Source organism: Oncorhynchus clarkii, unplaced genomic scaffold (assembly GCF_045791955.1).
Source record: "Oncorhynchus clarkii lewisi isolate Uvic-CL-2024 unplaced genomic scaffold, UVic_Ocla_1.0 unplaced_contig_10020_pilon_pilon, whole genome shotgun sequence".
NCBI lineage: Eukaryota > Metazoa > Chordata > Actinopteri > Salmoniformes > Salmonidae > Oncorhynchus > Oncorhynchus clarkii.
Window position 1 is genome coordinate 7,136 of NW_027259110.1, and position 18,448 is coordinate 25,583.

Sequence of the window (18,448 nt, forward strand, 5' to 3'; positions counted from 1 at the left end):
TGTGGTCAGTGGAGGCTGGTTGTGGTCAGTGGAGGCTGCTTGTGTCATTCTGGGTATGACCCTCATGGTCAGGCTGTGTTCATGTTCATTCTCAACAGGTTGCTGTGACAGGTTTTTGGATCAGGACAGGTTATATTGGTTGTAGTGGTCAGTAGTGGTTGTGGTCAGTAGTGGCTGTGGTCAGTAGTGGTGGTTGTGGTCAGTAGTGGTGGTTGTGGTCAGTAGTGGTGGTGGTGCTCAGTAGTGGTTGTGGTCAATAGTGGTTGTGGTCAATAGTGGTTGTGGTCAGTAGTGGTGGTGGTCAGTAGTGGTTGTGGTTAGGTTATGGTCATCTGTCTTGGTATGAACCTCATTGCCAGACTGTGTTCATCCTCCACGGGTTGCTGTGACAGGTTGTTTGTCTGCCTGATGCTGCTCAGTGTGTTGCCATGACGAGGACACACCGTGTACCGCGACAACAGCGTCACCAGGACAGCCTTCATCATCATCATGGCAATGTGTTTACCCACACAGGAGCGGGGGCCACAGCCGAACGGCTGGAAGAAACGACTGGGCACCTGATGGAAAAAAGGAGAGGTCAACCATAGCCTGGTACCAGATCGTTTTGTGCTGTCTTGCCAACTCCTACGGTCGTTATAATGTTCGGCATGAATCAATGGAGTTAGCAAGACAACACAAACAGATCTGGAACCAGGTAAACCACATGCTACTTCTGAATAATTTCACAGACCTGTCCATCAATTATGACAACAGTTTGCAATGTAATGCTTTTAAGCAATTAGGACCACCCCAACTCTCACTTACAGTTTTATCAAAGTTTTCCAAGCTGAATTCGTTGGGTTTGGGGAAGAACTCAGTTTTGTGCATGAGCCCTATGTTGAGGATGATGTTGGTTCCCTTGGAAACCTTGGTCCCATCGATGACGTCATCTTCCAGCGCCTTCCTCATGGTGAAGTCTACCACAGGATGGAACCTCATGGACTCATTGATAAAACTCTCCAGCACTCTGAAGTTCTGGAAGTCAACTGTCATTACATCATTCTCTCCTGTGGATAGAAGTGAACATGAGATTGTCAGCATGGTGTGCCTAAAATATATAATTTGTCATCCGTGAGATATTTGTCTCAATTATTAGTCAAGGGTGGTTCAGAGAGTAAGAGTATGGTGCCAGCAAGATTGTGGGTCCCGCAGAGATCATTAACACATACTAAAAATAGATGCACTCACTGTACTGTAAGTTGCTGTCGCTTTGGATAAAATCGTCTGCTATGTGGCATATATTATATATTATTAGAAATTCCACCTAACTGTTGAAACCCCCTTTATTTGAAAGGTGTGAGCATAGTCACCCATGAGAGTGCTGATCTCCTCTACAATCCTCATCTCCACCTCAGGGTTCTGCTTCAGCAGCATGAGCATGAAGAACAGACTGATGGACAGAGTGTCTGGGGCTGCTATCACCATCTCCAACACACACTGTCTCACGTCGTCCGCCGACAGCTCTCCATGGTTCTGGTCAACACACACACACACACACACACCGAGAGAGTATAAGATCGACAGGTTTCTCTTAGTGACACCCTATACAATGATATGATTTCAATTAATCAGCAGAACAGACCTGGGCGAAGATGAGTTCTGAGGTGAAGTCAATATCATCATCCAGTTTTTCAGCTTCACTGATAATTCTTCTTTTGGTTTCGATAAGGCTTTCCATCACGTCCTGTAGCTCCTTGCTAGAGACAAGACGTCAAAACACTTGATTAAACTACACACCTTCTACAAAACTACTACACACCTTCATTTACGCAACCCCCCCCTCCGACGAGTGACCATCACCAGTGACCATCACCAGTGACCATCACCAATCACCACATAGAGACTTTAACGTGTGAACTTACGCTGCTTGTTGATGCCTCTTGTACATCCATCCACATTTGAAGAAGATATCAGGCTTGATCAGAACCGTTTGCCAGGTGTCAAAGTAGTGTTGAATCTTCAATAGCAGCTCTTTCTCTGAGTTACATAAAGTACAAGGCACACAGTCAAAGCTTGGCATAATTCAATGTGTTAAGGATGTCCATTTACATTACATTGACAGTAGTGAGTCGTTTAGCAGACTCTTATCCAGAGCTACTTACAGTAGTGAGTAGTTTAACAGACTCTCTTATCCAGAGAGAGTTACAGTAGCAGACTCTTATCCAGAGCTACTTACAGTAGTGAGTAATTTAACATACTCTCTTATCCTGAGCCACTAACAGCTAATGTATTCATCTTAACATAGCCAGGTGGGACAACCACATATCACAGTCATAGTATGTACACTTTTCCTCAATAAAGTAGCTATCAGCAGTCAGAACTAGTAAAGGGGTGGGGGGGATTGATGTGAGAAGGGGGGGGGGGGTGATATTATTTAAGTTACTCTTTGAAGAGGTAGGGTTTCAGATGTTTCTGGAAGATGGGCAGGGACTCTGCTGTCCAAGCTTCAGGGGGAAGCTGATTCCACCATTGAGGTGCCAGGACAGAGAACAGACGTCCCCACATGCATGCAGGCACACCCACACAGACAAACCCCCTCCCCCCGCACACACACACACACCCTGCCACTGACCGTTGAGAGGCACCCTGAGGAACAGTTTGTTAGAAATGTCCACTACGATGCATCTCAGCAGGTTGAGAACATCTACGTGTCCAGAGGGGTCAGTCATCTCCTGCAGACGCTCCAGGTGCCTGTCTGTTGCACTCACACAGATCCCTACTGTCCGCTGCAGACCAGGCCCTGTCAGAGCTGACACACACAACACCAAGGATGGGCTCAATTCCATTTCAATTCAGACAATTCAGGAAGAATTTCATTGAGTGAATTGAAATCACCCTATACAATTAATAAAAATGGGCACCAGACTATTTTACATGAAATAGTACCCGCAAAACACCAGTCTCAACGTCAACAGTGAAGAGGCGACTCCAGGATGCTGGCCTTCTAGGCAGAGTTGCAAAGAAAAAGCCATATCTCAGACTGGCCATTAAAAATAAAAGATTAAGATGGGCAAAAGAACACAGCCACTGGACAGAGTAACTGTCTAGAAGGCCAGCATCCTGGAGTCGCCTCTTCACGGTTGACGTTGAGGCTGATGTTTTGCGGGTACTTTTTAATGAAGCTGCCAGTTGAGGACTTGTGAGGCGTCTGTTTCTCAAACTAGACACTCTAATGTACTTGTCCTCTAATGTACTTGTCCTCTTGTCCTCACATGTAATAGCCTTCATTTTTCAAAACAAGAAAAGACTGAAGATTTTCAGAAGAAAGTTATTTGTTTTTTGATATTTTGAGCCTGTAATCGAACCCACAAATGCTGATGCTCCAGATACTCAACTAGCCTAAAGAAGGACAGTTTTATTGCTTCTTTAATCAGAACAACAGTTTTCAGCTGTGCTAACGTAATTGTAAAAGGGTTTTCTATTGATAAATCAGCCTTTTAAAATGATAAACTTGGATTAGCTAACACAACGTGCCATTGGACCACAGGAGTGATGGTTGCTGATAATGGGCCTCTGTACTCCTATGTAGATATTCCATTTGAAAAAATCTGCCGTTTCCAGCTACAGTAGTAAATTACAACATTAACAATGTCTACACTGCATTTCTGATCAATTTGATGTTATGTTAATAGACAAAAAATGTGCTTTTCTTTCAAAAACAAGGACATTTCTAAGTGACCACAAACTTTTGAATGGTAGAGTATCGACTAACCTGTACCACCACACATTAACTCGGTACCGGTACCCCCTGTATATAGCCTCCACATTGACTCTGTACCGGTACCCCCTGTATATAGCCTCCACATTGACTCTGTACTGGTACCCCCTATATATAGCCTCCACATTGACTCTGTACCGGTACCCCCTGTATATAGCCTCCACATTGACTCTGTACCGGTACCCCCTGTATATAGCCTCCACATTGACTCTGTACCGGTACCCCCTGTATATAGCCTCCACATTGACTCTGTACCGGTACCCCCTGTATATAGCCTCCACATTGACTCGGTACTGGTACCCCCTGTATATAGCCTCCACATTGACTCTGTACCGGTACCCCCTGTATATAGCCTCCACATTGACTCTGTACCGGTACACCCTGTATATAGCCTCCACATTGACTCTGTACCAGTACCTCCTGTATATAGCCTCCACATTGACTCTGTACCGGTACACCCTGTATATAGTCTCCACATTGACTCTGTACCGGTACCCCCTGTATATAGCCTCCACATTGACTCTGTACCAGTACCCCCTGTATATAGCCTCCACATTGACTCTGTACCGGTACACCCTGTATATAGTCTCCACATTGACTCTGTACCGGTACCCCCTGTATATAGCCTCCACATTGACTCTGTACTGGTACCCCCTGTATATAGCCTCCACATTGACTCTGTACCGGTACCCCCTGTATATAGCCTCCACATTGACTCTGTACCGGTACCCCCTATATATAGCCTCCACATTGACTCTGTACCGGTACCCCCTGTATATAGCCTCCACATTGACTCTGTACTGGTACCCCCTATATATAGCCTCCACATTGACTCTGTACCGGTACCCCCTGTATATAGCCTCCACATTGACTCTGTACCGGTACCCCCTGTATATAGCCTCCACATTGACTCTGTACCGGTACCCCCTGTATATAGCCTCCACATTGACTCTGTACCGGTACCCCCTGTATATAGCCTCCACATTGACTCTGTACCGGTACCCCCTGTATATAGCCTCCACATTGACTCTGTACTGGTACCCCCTGTATATAGCCTCCACACTGACGCTGTACCGGTACCCCCTGTATATAGCCTCCACACTGACTCTGTACCGGTACCCCCTGTATATAGCCTCCACATTGACTCCATACCGGTACCCCCTGTATATAGCCTCCACATTGACTCCCTACCGGTACCCCCTGTATATAGCCTCCACATTGACTCCATACCGGTACCCCCTGTATATAGCCTCCACATTAACTCAGTACCGGTACCCCCTGTATATAGCCTCCACACTGACTCTGTACTGGTACCCCCTGTATATAGCCTCCACATTGACTCTGTACTGGTACCCCCTGTATATAGCCTCCACATTGACTCCATAACGGTACCCCCTGTATATAGCCTCCACACTGACTCTGTACCGGTACCCCCTGTATATAGCCTCCACATTGACTCCATACCGGTACCCCCTGTATATAGCCTCCACATTGACTCTGTACCAGTACCCCCTGTATATAGCCTCCACATTGACTCTGTACCGGTACACCCTGTATATAGTCTCCACATTGACTCTGTACCGGTACCCCCTGTATATAGCCTCCACATTGACTCTGTACCGGTACCCCCTGTATATAGCCTCCACATTGACTCTGTACCGGTACCCCCTGTATATAGCCTCCACATTGACTCTGTACCGGTACCCCCTATATATAGCCTCCACATTGACTCTGTACCGGTGCCCCCTGTATATAGCCTCCACATTGACTCTGTACCGGTACCCCCTGTATATAGCCTCCACATTGACTCTGTACCGGTACCCCCTGTATATAGCCTCCACATTGACTCTGTACCGGTACCCCCTGTATATAGCCTCCACATTGACTCTGTACCGGTACCCCCTGTATATAGCCTCCACACTGACTCTGTACCGGTACCCCCTGTATATAGCCTCCACACTGACTCTGTACCGGTACCCCCTGTATATAGCCTCCACATTGACTCCATACCGGTACCCCCTGTATATAGCCTCCACATTGACTCCATACCGGTACCCCCTGTATATAGCCTCCACATTGACTCCATACCGGTACCCCCTGTATATAGCCTCCACATTAACTCAGTACCGGTACCCCCTGTATATAGCCTCCACACTGACTCTGTACTGGTACCCCCTGTATATAGCCTCCACATTGACTCTGTACTGGTACCCCCTGTATATAGCCTCCACATTGACTCCATACCGGTACCCCCTGTATATAGCCTCCACACTGACTCTGTACCGGTACCCCCTGTATATAGCCTCCACATTGACTCCATACCGGTACCCCCTGTATATAGCCTCCACATTGACTCCATACCGGTACCCCCTGTATATAGCCTCCACATTGACTCTGTACCGGTACCCCCTGTATATAGCCTCCACACATTGACTCTGTACTGGTACCCCCTGTATATAGCCTCCACATTGACTCTGTACCGTAATACCCTGTATATAGCCTCCACATTGACTCGGTACCAGTACCCCCTGTATATAGCCTCCACATTGACTCTGTAATGGTACCCCCTGTATATAGCCTCCACATTGACTCCATACCGGTACCCCCTGTATATAGCCTCCACATTGACTCCATACCGGTACCCCCTGTATATAGCCTCCACACTGACTCTGTGCCGGTACCCCCTGTATATAGCCTCCACATTGACTCTGTACCGGTACCCCCTGTATATAGCCTCCACATTGACTCCATACCGGTACCCCCTGTATATAGCCTCCACATTGACTCTGTACCGGTACCCCCTGTATATAGCCTCCACACATTGACTCTGTACTGGTACCCCCTGTATATAGCCTCCACATTGACTCTGTACCGTAATACCCTGTATATAGCCTCCACATTGACTCGGTACCAGTACCCCCTGTATATAGCTTCCACATTGACTCTGTACTGGTACCCCCTGTATATAGCCTCCACATTGACTCTGTACTGGTACCCCCTGTATATAGCCTCCACATTGACTCCATACCGGTACCCCCTGTATATAGCCTCCACACTGACTCTGTACCGGTACCCCCTGTATATAGCCTCCACATTGACTCTGTACCGGTACCCCCTGTATATAGCCTCCACATTGACTCCATACCGGTACCCCCTGTATATAGCCTCCACATTGACTCTGTACCGGTACCCCCTGAATATAGCCTCCACATTAATTCAGTACCGGTACCCCCTGTATATAGCCTCCACATTGACTCTGTACTGGTACCCCCTGTATATAGCCTCCACATTGACTCCATACCGGTACCCCCTGTATATAGCCTCCACATTAACTCAGTACCGGTACCCCCTGTATATAGCCTCCACATTGACTCTGTACTGGTACCCCATGTATATAGCCTCCACATTGACTCTGTACCGGTACCTCCTGTATATAGCCTCCACATTGACTCTGTACCGGTACCCCCTGTATATAGCCTCCACATTGACTCCATACCGGTACCCCCTGTATATAGCCTCCACATTGACTCCATACCGGTACCCCCTGTATATAGCCTCCACATTGACTCCATACCGGTACCCCCTGTATATAGCCTCCACATTAACTCAGTACCGGTACCCCCTGTATATAGCCTCCACACTGACTCTGTACTGGTACCCCCTGTATATAGCCTCCACATTGACTCTGTACTGGTACCCCCTGTATATAGCCTCCACATTGACTCCATACCGGTACCCCCTGTATATAGCCTCCACATTGACTCTGTACCGGTACCCCCTGTATATAGCCTCCACATTGACTCCATACCGGTACCCCCTGTATATAGCCTCCACATTGACTCCATACCGGTACCCCCTGTATATAGCCTCCACATTGACTCTGTACCGGTACCCCCTGTATATAGCCTCCACATTAACTCAGTACCGGTACCCCCTGTATATAGCCTCCACATTGACTCTGTACTGGTACCCCCTGTATATAGCCTCCACATTGACTCCATACCGGTACCCCCTGTATATAGCCTCCACATTGACTCTGTACTGGTACCCCATGTATATAGCCTCCACATTGACTCTGTACCGGTACCTCCTGTATATAGCCTCCACATTGACTCTGTACCGGTACCCCCTGTATATAGCCTCCACATTGACTCTGTACCGTAATACCCTGTATATAGTCTCCACATTGACTCTGTACCGGTACCCCCTGTATATAGCCTCCACATTGACTCTGTACCGTAATACCCTGTATATAGTCTCCACATTGACTCTGTACCGGTACCCCCTGTATATAGCCTCCACATTGACTCGGTACCGGTACCCCCTATATATAGCCTCAACATTGACTCTGTACCGTAATACCCTGTATATAGTCTCCACATTGACTCTGTACCGGTACCCCCTGTATATAGTCTCCACATTGACTCTGTACCGGTACACCCTGTATATAGTCTCCACATTGACTCTGTACCTGTACACCCTGTATATAGCCTCTACATTGACTCTGTACCGGTACCCCCTATATATAGCCTCCACATTGACTCTGTACCGGTACCCCCTGTATATAGCCTCCACATTGACTCTGTACCGGTACCCCCTGTATATAGCCTCCACATTGACTCTGTACCGGTACCCACTGTATATAGCCTCCACATTGACTCTGTACCGGTACCCCCTGTATATAGCCTCCACACATTGACTCTGTGCTGGTACCCCCTGTATATAGCCTCCACATTGACTCTGTACCGGTACCCACTGTATATAGCCTCCACATTGACTGTACCGGTACCCCCTGTATATAGCCTCCACATTGACTCTGTACCGGTACCCACTGTATATAGCCTCCACATTGACTCTGTACCGGTACCCCCTGTATATAGCCTCCACACATTGACTCTGTACTGGTACCCCCTGTATATAGCCTCCACATTGACTCTGTACCGTAATACCCTGTATATAGCCTCCACATTGACTCGGTACCATTACCCCCTGTATATAGCCTCCACATTGACTCTGTACTGGTACCCCCTGTATATAGCCTCCACATTGACTCTGTACCGTAATACCCTGTATATAGCCTCCACATTGACTCTGTACCGGTACCCCCCTGTATATAGCCTCCACATTGACTCGGTACCGGTACACCCTGTATATAGCCTCCACATTGACTGTGTACCGTAATACCCTGTATATAGCCTCCACATTGACTCTGTACCGGTACACCCTGTATATAGCCTCCACATTGACTCTGTACCGGTACCCCCTGTATATAGCCTCCACATTGACTCTGTACCGGTACCCCCTGTATATAGCCTCCACATTGACTCTGTACCGGTACCCCCTGTATATAGCCTCCACATTGACTCTGTACCGTAATACCCTGTATATAGTCTCCACATTGACTCTGTACCGGTACCCCCTGTATATAGCCTCCACATTGACTCTGTACCGTAATACCCTGTATATAGTCTCCACATTGACTCTGTACCGGTACCCCCTGTATATAGCCTCCACATTGACTCGGTACCGGTACCCCCTATATATAGCCTCCACATTGACTCTGTACCGTAATACCCTGTATATAGTCTCCACATTGACTCTGTACCGGTACCCCCTGTATATAGTCTCCACATTGACTCTGTACCGGTACACCCTGTATATAGTCTCCACATTGACTCTGTACCTGTACACCCTGTATATAGCCTCTACATTGACTCTGTACCGGTACCCCCTGTATATAGCCTCCACATTGACTCTGTACCGTAATACCCTGTATATAGCCTCCACATTGACTCTGTACCGGTACCCCCTGTATATAGCCTCCACATTGACTCTGTACCGGTACCCCCTGTATATAGCCTCCACATTGACTCTGTACCGGTACCCCCTGTATATAGCCTCCACATTGACTCTGTACCGTAATACCCTGTATATAGCCTCCACATTGACTCTGTACCGGTACCCACTGTATATAGCCTCCACATTGACTCTGTACCGGTACCCCCTGTATATAGCCTCCACACATTGACTCTGTACTGGTACCCCCTGTATATAGCCTCCACATTGACTCTGTACCGTAATACCCTGTATATAGCCTCCACATTGACTCGGTACCATTACCCCCTGTATATAGCCTCCACATTGACTCTGTACTGGTACCCCCTGTATATAGCCTCCACATTGACTCTGTACCGTAATACCCTGTATATAGTCTCCACATTGACTCTGTACCGGTACCCCCTGTATATAGCCTCTACATTGACTCTGTACCGGTACCCCCTGTATATAGTCTCCACATTGACTCTGTACTGGTACCCCCTGTATATAGCCTCCACATTGACTCTGTACCGGTACCCCCTGTATATAGTCTCCACATTGACTCTGTACTGGTACCCCCTGTATATAGCCTCCACATTGACTCTGTACTGGTACCCCCTGTATATAGTCTCCACATTGACTCTGTACCGGTACCCCCTGTATATAGTCTCCACATTGACTCTGTACCGGTACACCCTGTATATAGTCTCCACATTGACTCTGTACCTGTACACCCTGTATATAGTCTCCACATTGACTCTGTACCGGTACCCCCTGTATATAGCCTCCACATTGACTCTGTACCAGTACACCCTGTATATAGTCTCCACATTGACTCTGTACTGGTACCCCCTGTATATAGTCTCCACATTGACTCTGTACCGGTACCCCCTGTATATAGCCTCCACATTGACTCTGTACCGGTACCCCCTGTATTTAGCCTCATTATTGTTATTTTATTATGTTACTTTGTATTATTTTTTACTTTAGTTTATTTGGTAAATATTTTCTAAACTCTTTCTTGAACTGCATTGTTTGTTAAGGGCTTGTAAGTAAGTATTTCACGGTAAGGTCTGTTGTATTCAGCGCATATGACAAATACAATATGATTTCATTTTAAATGGAATTGATCCCAACCCTGTATCAGACCAGAACATAAATTAATTTGACATCTAGTAAGAGTGAGTAAAATGTTAGTGAGTTAGATAATCATGTAATAAATAAACTTCAAGTCTCTGTCGTATACCTTTCGCAAAATATGTCCTCATTTTTTTCCAGAGTGGGATGTCACTGTTGAAGATGATACCTCTCCCGTCCATCCCGATACACTGCAGTCCTCGTTTACTGGCGAACCGGGCTGTGTACTGGGCACTCTTCAGGACATGGTAGACAGCAGAGGACCTGCAGCGAGAGTGAGAGACCAAGAGTGTCATAAATAGAGAGTCTCAAACGAGTAGTGCTGATCTTGGATCCGTTTTGACTTTTTCAATGATAATGAACGGACATGGGAGGTAGAGGATCTTAAATCTACTCTGAGACGCTTGATGAATATCACCCCCTACCCCCACCGAACTGAATGAGTGGAGTATTTTCCCATTCCATTTCAACAGAACTTACTTGCTAAGAATGAGAGTCTCTTCTCCGTTGATCCAGACCCGAACCATACTCCCATATCTCTTGTTGTAGTAGTTACAGGCTGTTCCTATCCCGCTCCAGATGAACCGAGAGTAGGACAGGATTGGACCCAGACCAGCCCAGAAGAAAGGACCTGCCATAGAGGCACGTACAGTAGAGACGCAGGTTAGGACAGGATTGGACCCAGACCAGCCCAGAAGAAAGGACCTGCCATAGAGGCACGTACAGTAGAGACGCAGGTTAGTACAGGATTGCTACTTGCCACCCTTTTACAGTAATAACTGTTATATTAGATGAATAGCCAAGGTCTTTCTAGTAAGCTGTTGGCTATCAACTTTTATATGAGATATTAGAGATACAATTCCAAAATGTATTAAACCTAAAAAAAAAATTCATCTTCGACCAAACAAAAAAAAGACATTATGACATTTCATATTACACGGTGGTGATAGTTGTTAGACGAAGAGAGAGTGGCTGTGTGTCCCCCCCCCCCCCCCCCCCCCCCCTCGTAGACACATTCACACATCATTCATACATCATTGGTCTTACCTGGTATGTGTGAGGCGTTAGTGAGGCACCAGGCCGTGATGAGCAGGAGACAGAGCAGCAGCAGCAGGACTCCAGACACGCTAGTGTCATCCACTATACTGGTAGCCATTACAGTGAGGAGGTCTGGAGGCTGCTGTGTTATGATGACAGCTGGAGCACTCTGCTATTTATTATTCTCCTTCCAAGTTTTATCTCTCCCCCCCCCAGGGAAAAAGGTCTTCTGACTTACTTCAAGGAGACTACCTGGTTAAATATTTTAAAAAGTAAAAACATGTCCCACTGATTATAGAGTAGACCTGGTCTCTCAAGTATGACCGTAGGTCTTTCATTGTGATTGCAACAGGCTCACTTATCCTTCAAAAAGAAAGCGAACCACCGTATAATTCATCATCTGAAGAAAGAAATAACATCTGCTAACCATGTGTGTATGTGACAAATAAAACATTTGATTTGGTTTGCACCTCACCGAAGTAGTTGTCGCTTATCTATTGGGACAGCCGAAGAAAAAAGGCTTCTGATATGTATTGAATCACCCTGAATTTCCAGAACCAAATTACACCCAATGTAGTGGACACTTTAATTTTTTTTACCAGAACCCTATAGGTCCTGGTTAAAAGTAGTGCACTAAATAGGGAATAGGGTGCTATAGGTCCTGGTTAAAAGTAGTGCACTAAATAGGGAATAGGGTGCTATAGCTCCTGGTTAAAAGTAGTGCACTAAATAGGGAATAGGGTGCTATAGGTCCTGGTTAAAAGTAGTGCACTAAATAGGGAATAGGGTGCCATTTGGGACATAGACAAAGCCTTAAACTCCTTGACAACCCTTGCTCTCTTTTCATCCCCTTTTAAATATTTCTCCTGTCCTTGTCCTATGGGGTTGGTACAACATGTGAACACGGTAACCATAACACAACCAACGAAAGCTTTTTAAGTTGACCAGTTGTACTATTTGCTATGTACAGTTCCAGATGTCTTACCAAGGCTAGAGTTTAGTAAATTAGACATCAAAGATGTTAGAACCTTCTGAAACCAGAGGGGAAGGCTGAGGTGTCTGTCATTTTATCAGAATGTACTAATGCTGTTGTTTCTTTATCTATCGGAGAAACTGGGTCATCTTTGTTCTCGTCATCGTCCCCTCTAGAAGACACGGTTTGTTTGCTGTAACATTGTATAATACAGAATTTAAAAAAATTATGTTTAAAATTGTACAAATTTAAATTATATTCTGTTATAGGCCTCTTTTCAAGAATATCCCTCTTGACACTTCTTGTTCCTCAGAGAGAAAACAATTCCCTCTAGTTAATTAGAACATACAGACAAAAAGTTCCCCCTTATATATAGAAATGTCATTATGTAGGAAAAGGATAATACCCACCGTTCTCATCCTGGACTGCCCCAGAGTAGTCTGCCTCTAGCCTGGCTACAGTTTGTGTCCGTCTCCTGTGTAGCCACTGCTGTGCCCCTTGTTTCTGCTCCTGGTTGGTTTTAAAGATGATCAGTATTCTTTTATCTGATAAATCACAGGCATCCAAGCTGTTGAATATCAACTTACCGGTTGCTTGGTTACACTACCAATTTAGGCCCTCAAGTGCCCGTTAAATGCATGAACCTCTCACCAAAAAGACTGCCAAAGCAAAACAATAGAGCTATAGTGAAGGGCCTGGCTACCTTTTAACTGGAAAAGTATACCCCAAAATGAGCACAAAAAAAAGACTTAATGTTGGAGATTATAGAGTAGACCTGGTCTCTCAAGTATGACCGTAGGTCTTTCATTTGGATTGAAACAGGCTCACTTAACCAATCAAAAAGAAAGCGAACCACCGTATAATTCATCATCTGAAGAAATAAATAAATTAAACAGGTCAGACTGACCCAGCTAATTTGAGAATAAGAATAGGGCTTTTATCCAGCAAATTTACAACATAAGAAATGTTAATACATTTGCCCCTGTCTGTCAATAAGTTGGAGAAGGGAAAGACCTAGTCAGTTATACAACTGAATGTGTCTTGCGCATTTAACCCAAACCCTGTGGGTCAGAAAGGTGCAGGGGGGTGTCTTTCAGCACCCAGAGAACATTGGGTTAACTACAGAACTACAGATTTTTTACCTTGTCAGCTCAGGGATTTGATCCAGCAACCTTTCAGTTACAGGCCCCAATGCTCTAACCACTAGGCTACCTGCCGCCCTTAGATGTTGATAGTTACTCAGCGGTGATATACAAGCTATATACAGCAGGGCACAGAGACAGTCAATTGGAAGTAAAACACAGTTAAACAGAGAGCGAGAGAGACAGAGAAATCCATGTAGTCTAACCTGCAGGGTCATTCCAGTTCACTCCCTCTGAATGCCTGATTATGTCACTGATTAAGACATGGTCTTAATGATGCTGGAGGCTTTTGTGTCATGGCCAGACATGGCACAATGGTGGAGAGGGAAAAGGTATTTGGCATCTTCCTGGTTGCCATAGAGACTAGGCATCAACTTAGAGAGGGCTTCTTGAGAGAATACACTTAAGAATGTTCCTATAGTTCTTGGCCCGTATTCACAAAGCTTCTCAAAGGTAGGAGTGCTGATATAATCGTATTTAATATAATCTGAGGCTAAATTGATCATATCACATGTCCTATTTTGTGATATAACAAAATAGAACTTCTACAATCCATAACCAAATTGCTTCAGAAGATAGTCATTTTTTTCACAACTTGTTTCTATTACTTTCTAGCATGTCAAGCTAACTTACAGAGTAGCTATAGCTAACTAGCCAGCTAGCTTTCTAGCCGTTCACCTTACATTGTTTAGCTTAGTAGCTAGCTGGTTGATGTTTTCCTTTGGTTACCAGAGCAGATGAAATCAACATTTACCTCCACAATTGCTGTTTACATTGATATCCATGCTGAATGAAGGAGTTATGGGACCTCATTGGCACCCTTAACTTTTTCACTTAATTTAAGAGGGAAAATTCACATCTAAATGCTTTGTGCAACTGACTTAGAGTTAAGGAAACTTTAAGGGAAAAGATAAGAGGAAAATTAACTTACGGTGTTTTATGCAACCTGGGCCATGATCCCGTATTGATGTCACTTTTTAAATCCACTTCAATCCGTGTTGATGAAGGGGAGGAGACATGTTAAAGAAGGATTTTTAAGCCTTGAGAAAGTTGAGACATGGATTGTGGTGGTGGTGGGGGGGGGGGGGGGGGGAATTCAGAGGGTGAATGGACAAGACAAAAGATTTAAGTGCTTTTGAACGGGGTATGGTAGTAGGTGCCAGGTGCACTGTTTTTTCACGGTCAACAGTTTCCTGTGTGTATCAAGAATGGTCAACCATCCAAGGGACATCCAAACAACTTCACACAACTGTGGGAAGAATTGGAGTCAACATGGGACAGTATTCCTGTGGAACGCTTTCGACAACAGCGTTCATGCCCTGACAAATTGAGGCTGTTCAGAGGGCAAAAAAGTGGGTGGGTGCAACTCAATATTAGGAAGGTGTTCCTAATGTTTTGTACATTCAGTGTAGCATACTAGACAACACAAATCATCTAAAAACACTGAGAAGGTGTTCAAATACAGCAAACACGTGTTCCAACCATTACTATGAGCCGCCCTTCCATCAGCATATATATATATACCAGTCAAAAGTTTGGACACACCTACTCATTCAAGGGGTTTTCTTTATTTTATAATATTTTCTACATTGTAGAATAATAGTGAAGACATCAAAACTATGAAATAACACACATGGAATCATGTAGTAACCAAAAAAGTGTTAAAGAAATCATCATATATTTTATATTTGAGATTCTTCAAAGAAGCTACCCTTTGCCTTGATGACAGCTTTGCACACTCTTGGCATTCTCTCAACCAGCTTCATGAGGTAGTCACCTGGAATGCATTTAAATTAACAGGTGTGTGTAACGCTCGAAGAGTGATGGGTGTGGAGTCAGGCGCAAAGGGCAGAGGAAATGCTTTATTCTCCGTACAGTAACAGACGGGTGACGCCGAAACACAGGCGTGAAACACTCCAACAATGTACTAACTGGTACATACACTGTACAGCGACAATCCCAACAAAAACCAGGAACACTTCTTGACAAAACAGCGAACAAGCCCGCACGTACCCAGGCGGGCTAATTGAATTTAAATAATCCCAACCCCAAAAACCCCAACAAGGAACAGGTGAAACCAATTAGACTAAACCAAACGAAAAGGGGAGAAAGGGATCGGTAGCAGCTAGTAGACCGGCGACGACGACCACCGAGCGCCACCCGAACGGGAAGGGGAGTCACCTTCGGTGGCAGCTAGTAGACCGGCGACGACGACCACCGAGCGCCACCCGAATGGGAAGGGGGAGCCACCTTCGGTGATATTCGTGACAGTGTGCCTTGTTAAAAGTTAAACAGTGGATTTCCTTCCCTTTTTAATGGGTTTAAGCAAATCAGTTGTGACCAGGTAGGGGTGGTATACAGAAGACAGCCCTATTTGGTAAAAGACCAAGTAAATATTATGGCAACAACAGCTCAAATAAGCAAAGAAAATTTGGTCCATCATTACTTTAAGACATGAAGGTCAGTCAATACGAAACATTTCAAGAACTTTGAAAGTTTAATCAAGTGCAGTTGCAAAAACCATCAAGCCCTATGATGAAATTGGCTCTCATGAGAACCGCCACAGGAAAAGGAAGACCCAGAGTTACCTCTGCTGCAGAGGATAAGTTCATTAGAGTTACCAGCCTCAGAATTTGCAGCCCAAATAAATGCTTCACAGTTCAAGTAACAGACACATCTCAACATAAACTGTTCAGAGGAGACTGCGTGAATCAGGCCTTCATGGTCGAATAGCTGCAAAGAAACCACTACTAAAGGACGCCAATAATAAGAAGAGACTTGCTTCGGCCAAGAAACACGAGCAATAGACATTAGACTGGTGTGTGCTTTGCTGGTGACACTGTCTGTGATTTATTTAGAATTCAAGGCACACTTAACCAGCATGGCTACCACAGCATTCTCCAGCAATACGCCATCCCAACTGGTTTGCACTTAGTGGGACTATCATTTGTTTTTCACCAGGACAACGAGCCAACACACCTCCAGGCTGTGTAAAGGCTATTTGACCAAGAAGGAGAGTGATGGAGTGCTGCATCAGATGACCTGGCCTCCACAATCACCCAATCTAAACCCAATTGAGATGGTTTGGGATGAGTTGGACCACAGAGTGAAGGAAAAGCCGCCAACAAGTGCTCAGCATATGTGGGAACTCCTTCAAGACTGTTGGAAAAGCATTCCAGGTAAAGCTGGTTGAGAGAATGCAATGAGTGTGCAAAGCTGTCATCAAGGCAAAGGGTGGCTACTTTGAAGAATCTAAAATCTAAAATATATTCTGACACTTTTTTGGGGTTACTCCATGATTACATGTGTGTTATTTCACAGTTTTGATGTCTTCACTATTATTCTACGGTGTAGAACATAGTAAAAATTAAGAAAACCCCTTGAATGAGTAGGTCTGTCCAAACTTTTGACTGATACTGTAGATACAGTATCTTCGGAAAGTATTCAGACCCCTTTGAGTTTTCCACATTTTGTTAGGTTACAGCCTTTTCTAAAATTGATTAAATCGTTTTCTTTCCTCATCAATATACACACAATACCCCATAATGACAAAGCAAAAACAGAATTTTTGACATTTTTGCTGATTTATTACCAAATAACCCTGGAAATATTACATTTACATAAGTATTCAGACCCTTTACTCGGTACTTTGTTGAAGCACATTTAGCAGCGATTACATCCTCCAGTCTTCTTGGGTATGACGCTAGAAGCTTGGCACACCTGTATTTGGGGAGTTTCCCCCGTTCTTCTCTGCAAATCCTCTCAAGCTCTGTCAGGCTGGATGGGGAGAGATGCTGCACAGCTATTTTCAGGTCTCACCAGAGATTATTGATCGGGTTCAAGTCCTGGCTGGGCCACTCATGGACATTCAGAGACTTGTCCCGAAGCCACTCCTGCGTTGTCTTGGGTGTGTGCTTAGAGTCGTTGTCCCATTGGAAGGTGAACCTTCACACCAGTTTGAGGTCCTGATCGCTCTGGAGCAGGTTTTCATAAAATATCTCTCTGTACTTTGCTCAATCTTGGTTTCATCAGACCAGAGAATCTTGTTTCTCATGGTCTGAAACTCAAAGAGCGCTGTCATGTGCCTTTTACTGAGGATTGGCTTTCAATTTGATGTTATGGGGTATTGTGTGTAGATTGATGAGATGTATTTTTATTTCATCCATTTTCAAATAAGGCTGTAGCGTAACAAAATGTGGGAAAAGGCAAGGGGTCAGAATACTTCCTGAATGCACTGTATATATTATATATATATATATATATATAATGGTGTGTATGGACAGTATATGAATAGGAAAGGTGTGTACAGTACAGAAGTAGTATTTATATAGGATGAGCCTTGACTAGAATACAGTACATATGAAGTGGGTAAACCAGTACAGTGGGGCAAAAAGTTCTCCCACTTAAAAAGATGAGAGAGGCCTGTAATTTTCATCTTAGGTACACTTCAACTATGACAGGCAAATTGAGAAAGACAAATCCAGAAAATCACATTGTAGGATTTTTAATGAATTTATTTGCAAATTATGGTGGAAAATAAGTATTTGGTCAATAACAAAAGTTTATTTCAATACTTTGTTATAT

At 44.8% G+C, this 18,448-nt stretch overlaps 1 protein-coding gene across 1 annotated transcript; it reads right to left on the reverse strand.

The window, feature by feature from the left end:
* Positions 1-223: 223 nt before the first annotated feature.
* Positions 224-13,141, reverse strand: LOC139399523 (aromatase-like). Its single transcript, XM_071144922.1, has 10 exons — positions 13,133-13,141; positions 11,759-11,888; positions 11,192-11,342; positions 10,821-10,975; positions 2,612-2,788; positions 1,902-2,016; positions 1,622-1,736; positions 1,350-1,512; positions 805-1,046; positions 224-557 (listed from the first exon to the last, which is right to left on the reverse strand). The coding sequence occupies exons 1-10, from the start codon at positions 13,139-13,141 to the stop codon at positions 318-320; spliced, it is 1,497 nt and encodes a 498-aa protein (XP_071001023.1). The 3' UTR covers positions 224-317.
* Positions 13,142-18,448: the final 5,307 nt, after the last annotated feature.

Excerpts from the sequence above, each read along its gene's own strand:
- LOC139399523 (XM_071144922.1), bottom strand. Across the intron at positions 1,737-1,901 it reads AAGAGGCATCAACAAGCAGC|CAAGGAGCTACAGGACGTGA; the intron begins GTAAGTTCACAC and ends TCTTGTCTCTAG. Across the intron at positions 558-804 it reads TGGAAAACTTTGATAAAACT|GTGCCCAGTCGTTTCTTCCA; the intron begins GTAAGTGAGAGT and ends TTTTTCCATCAG.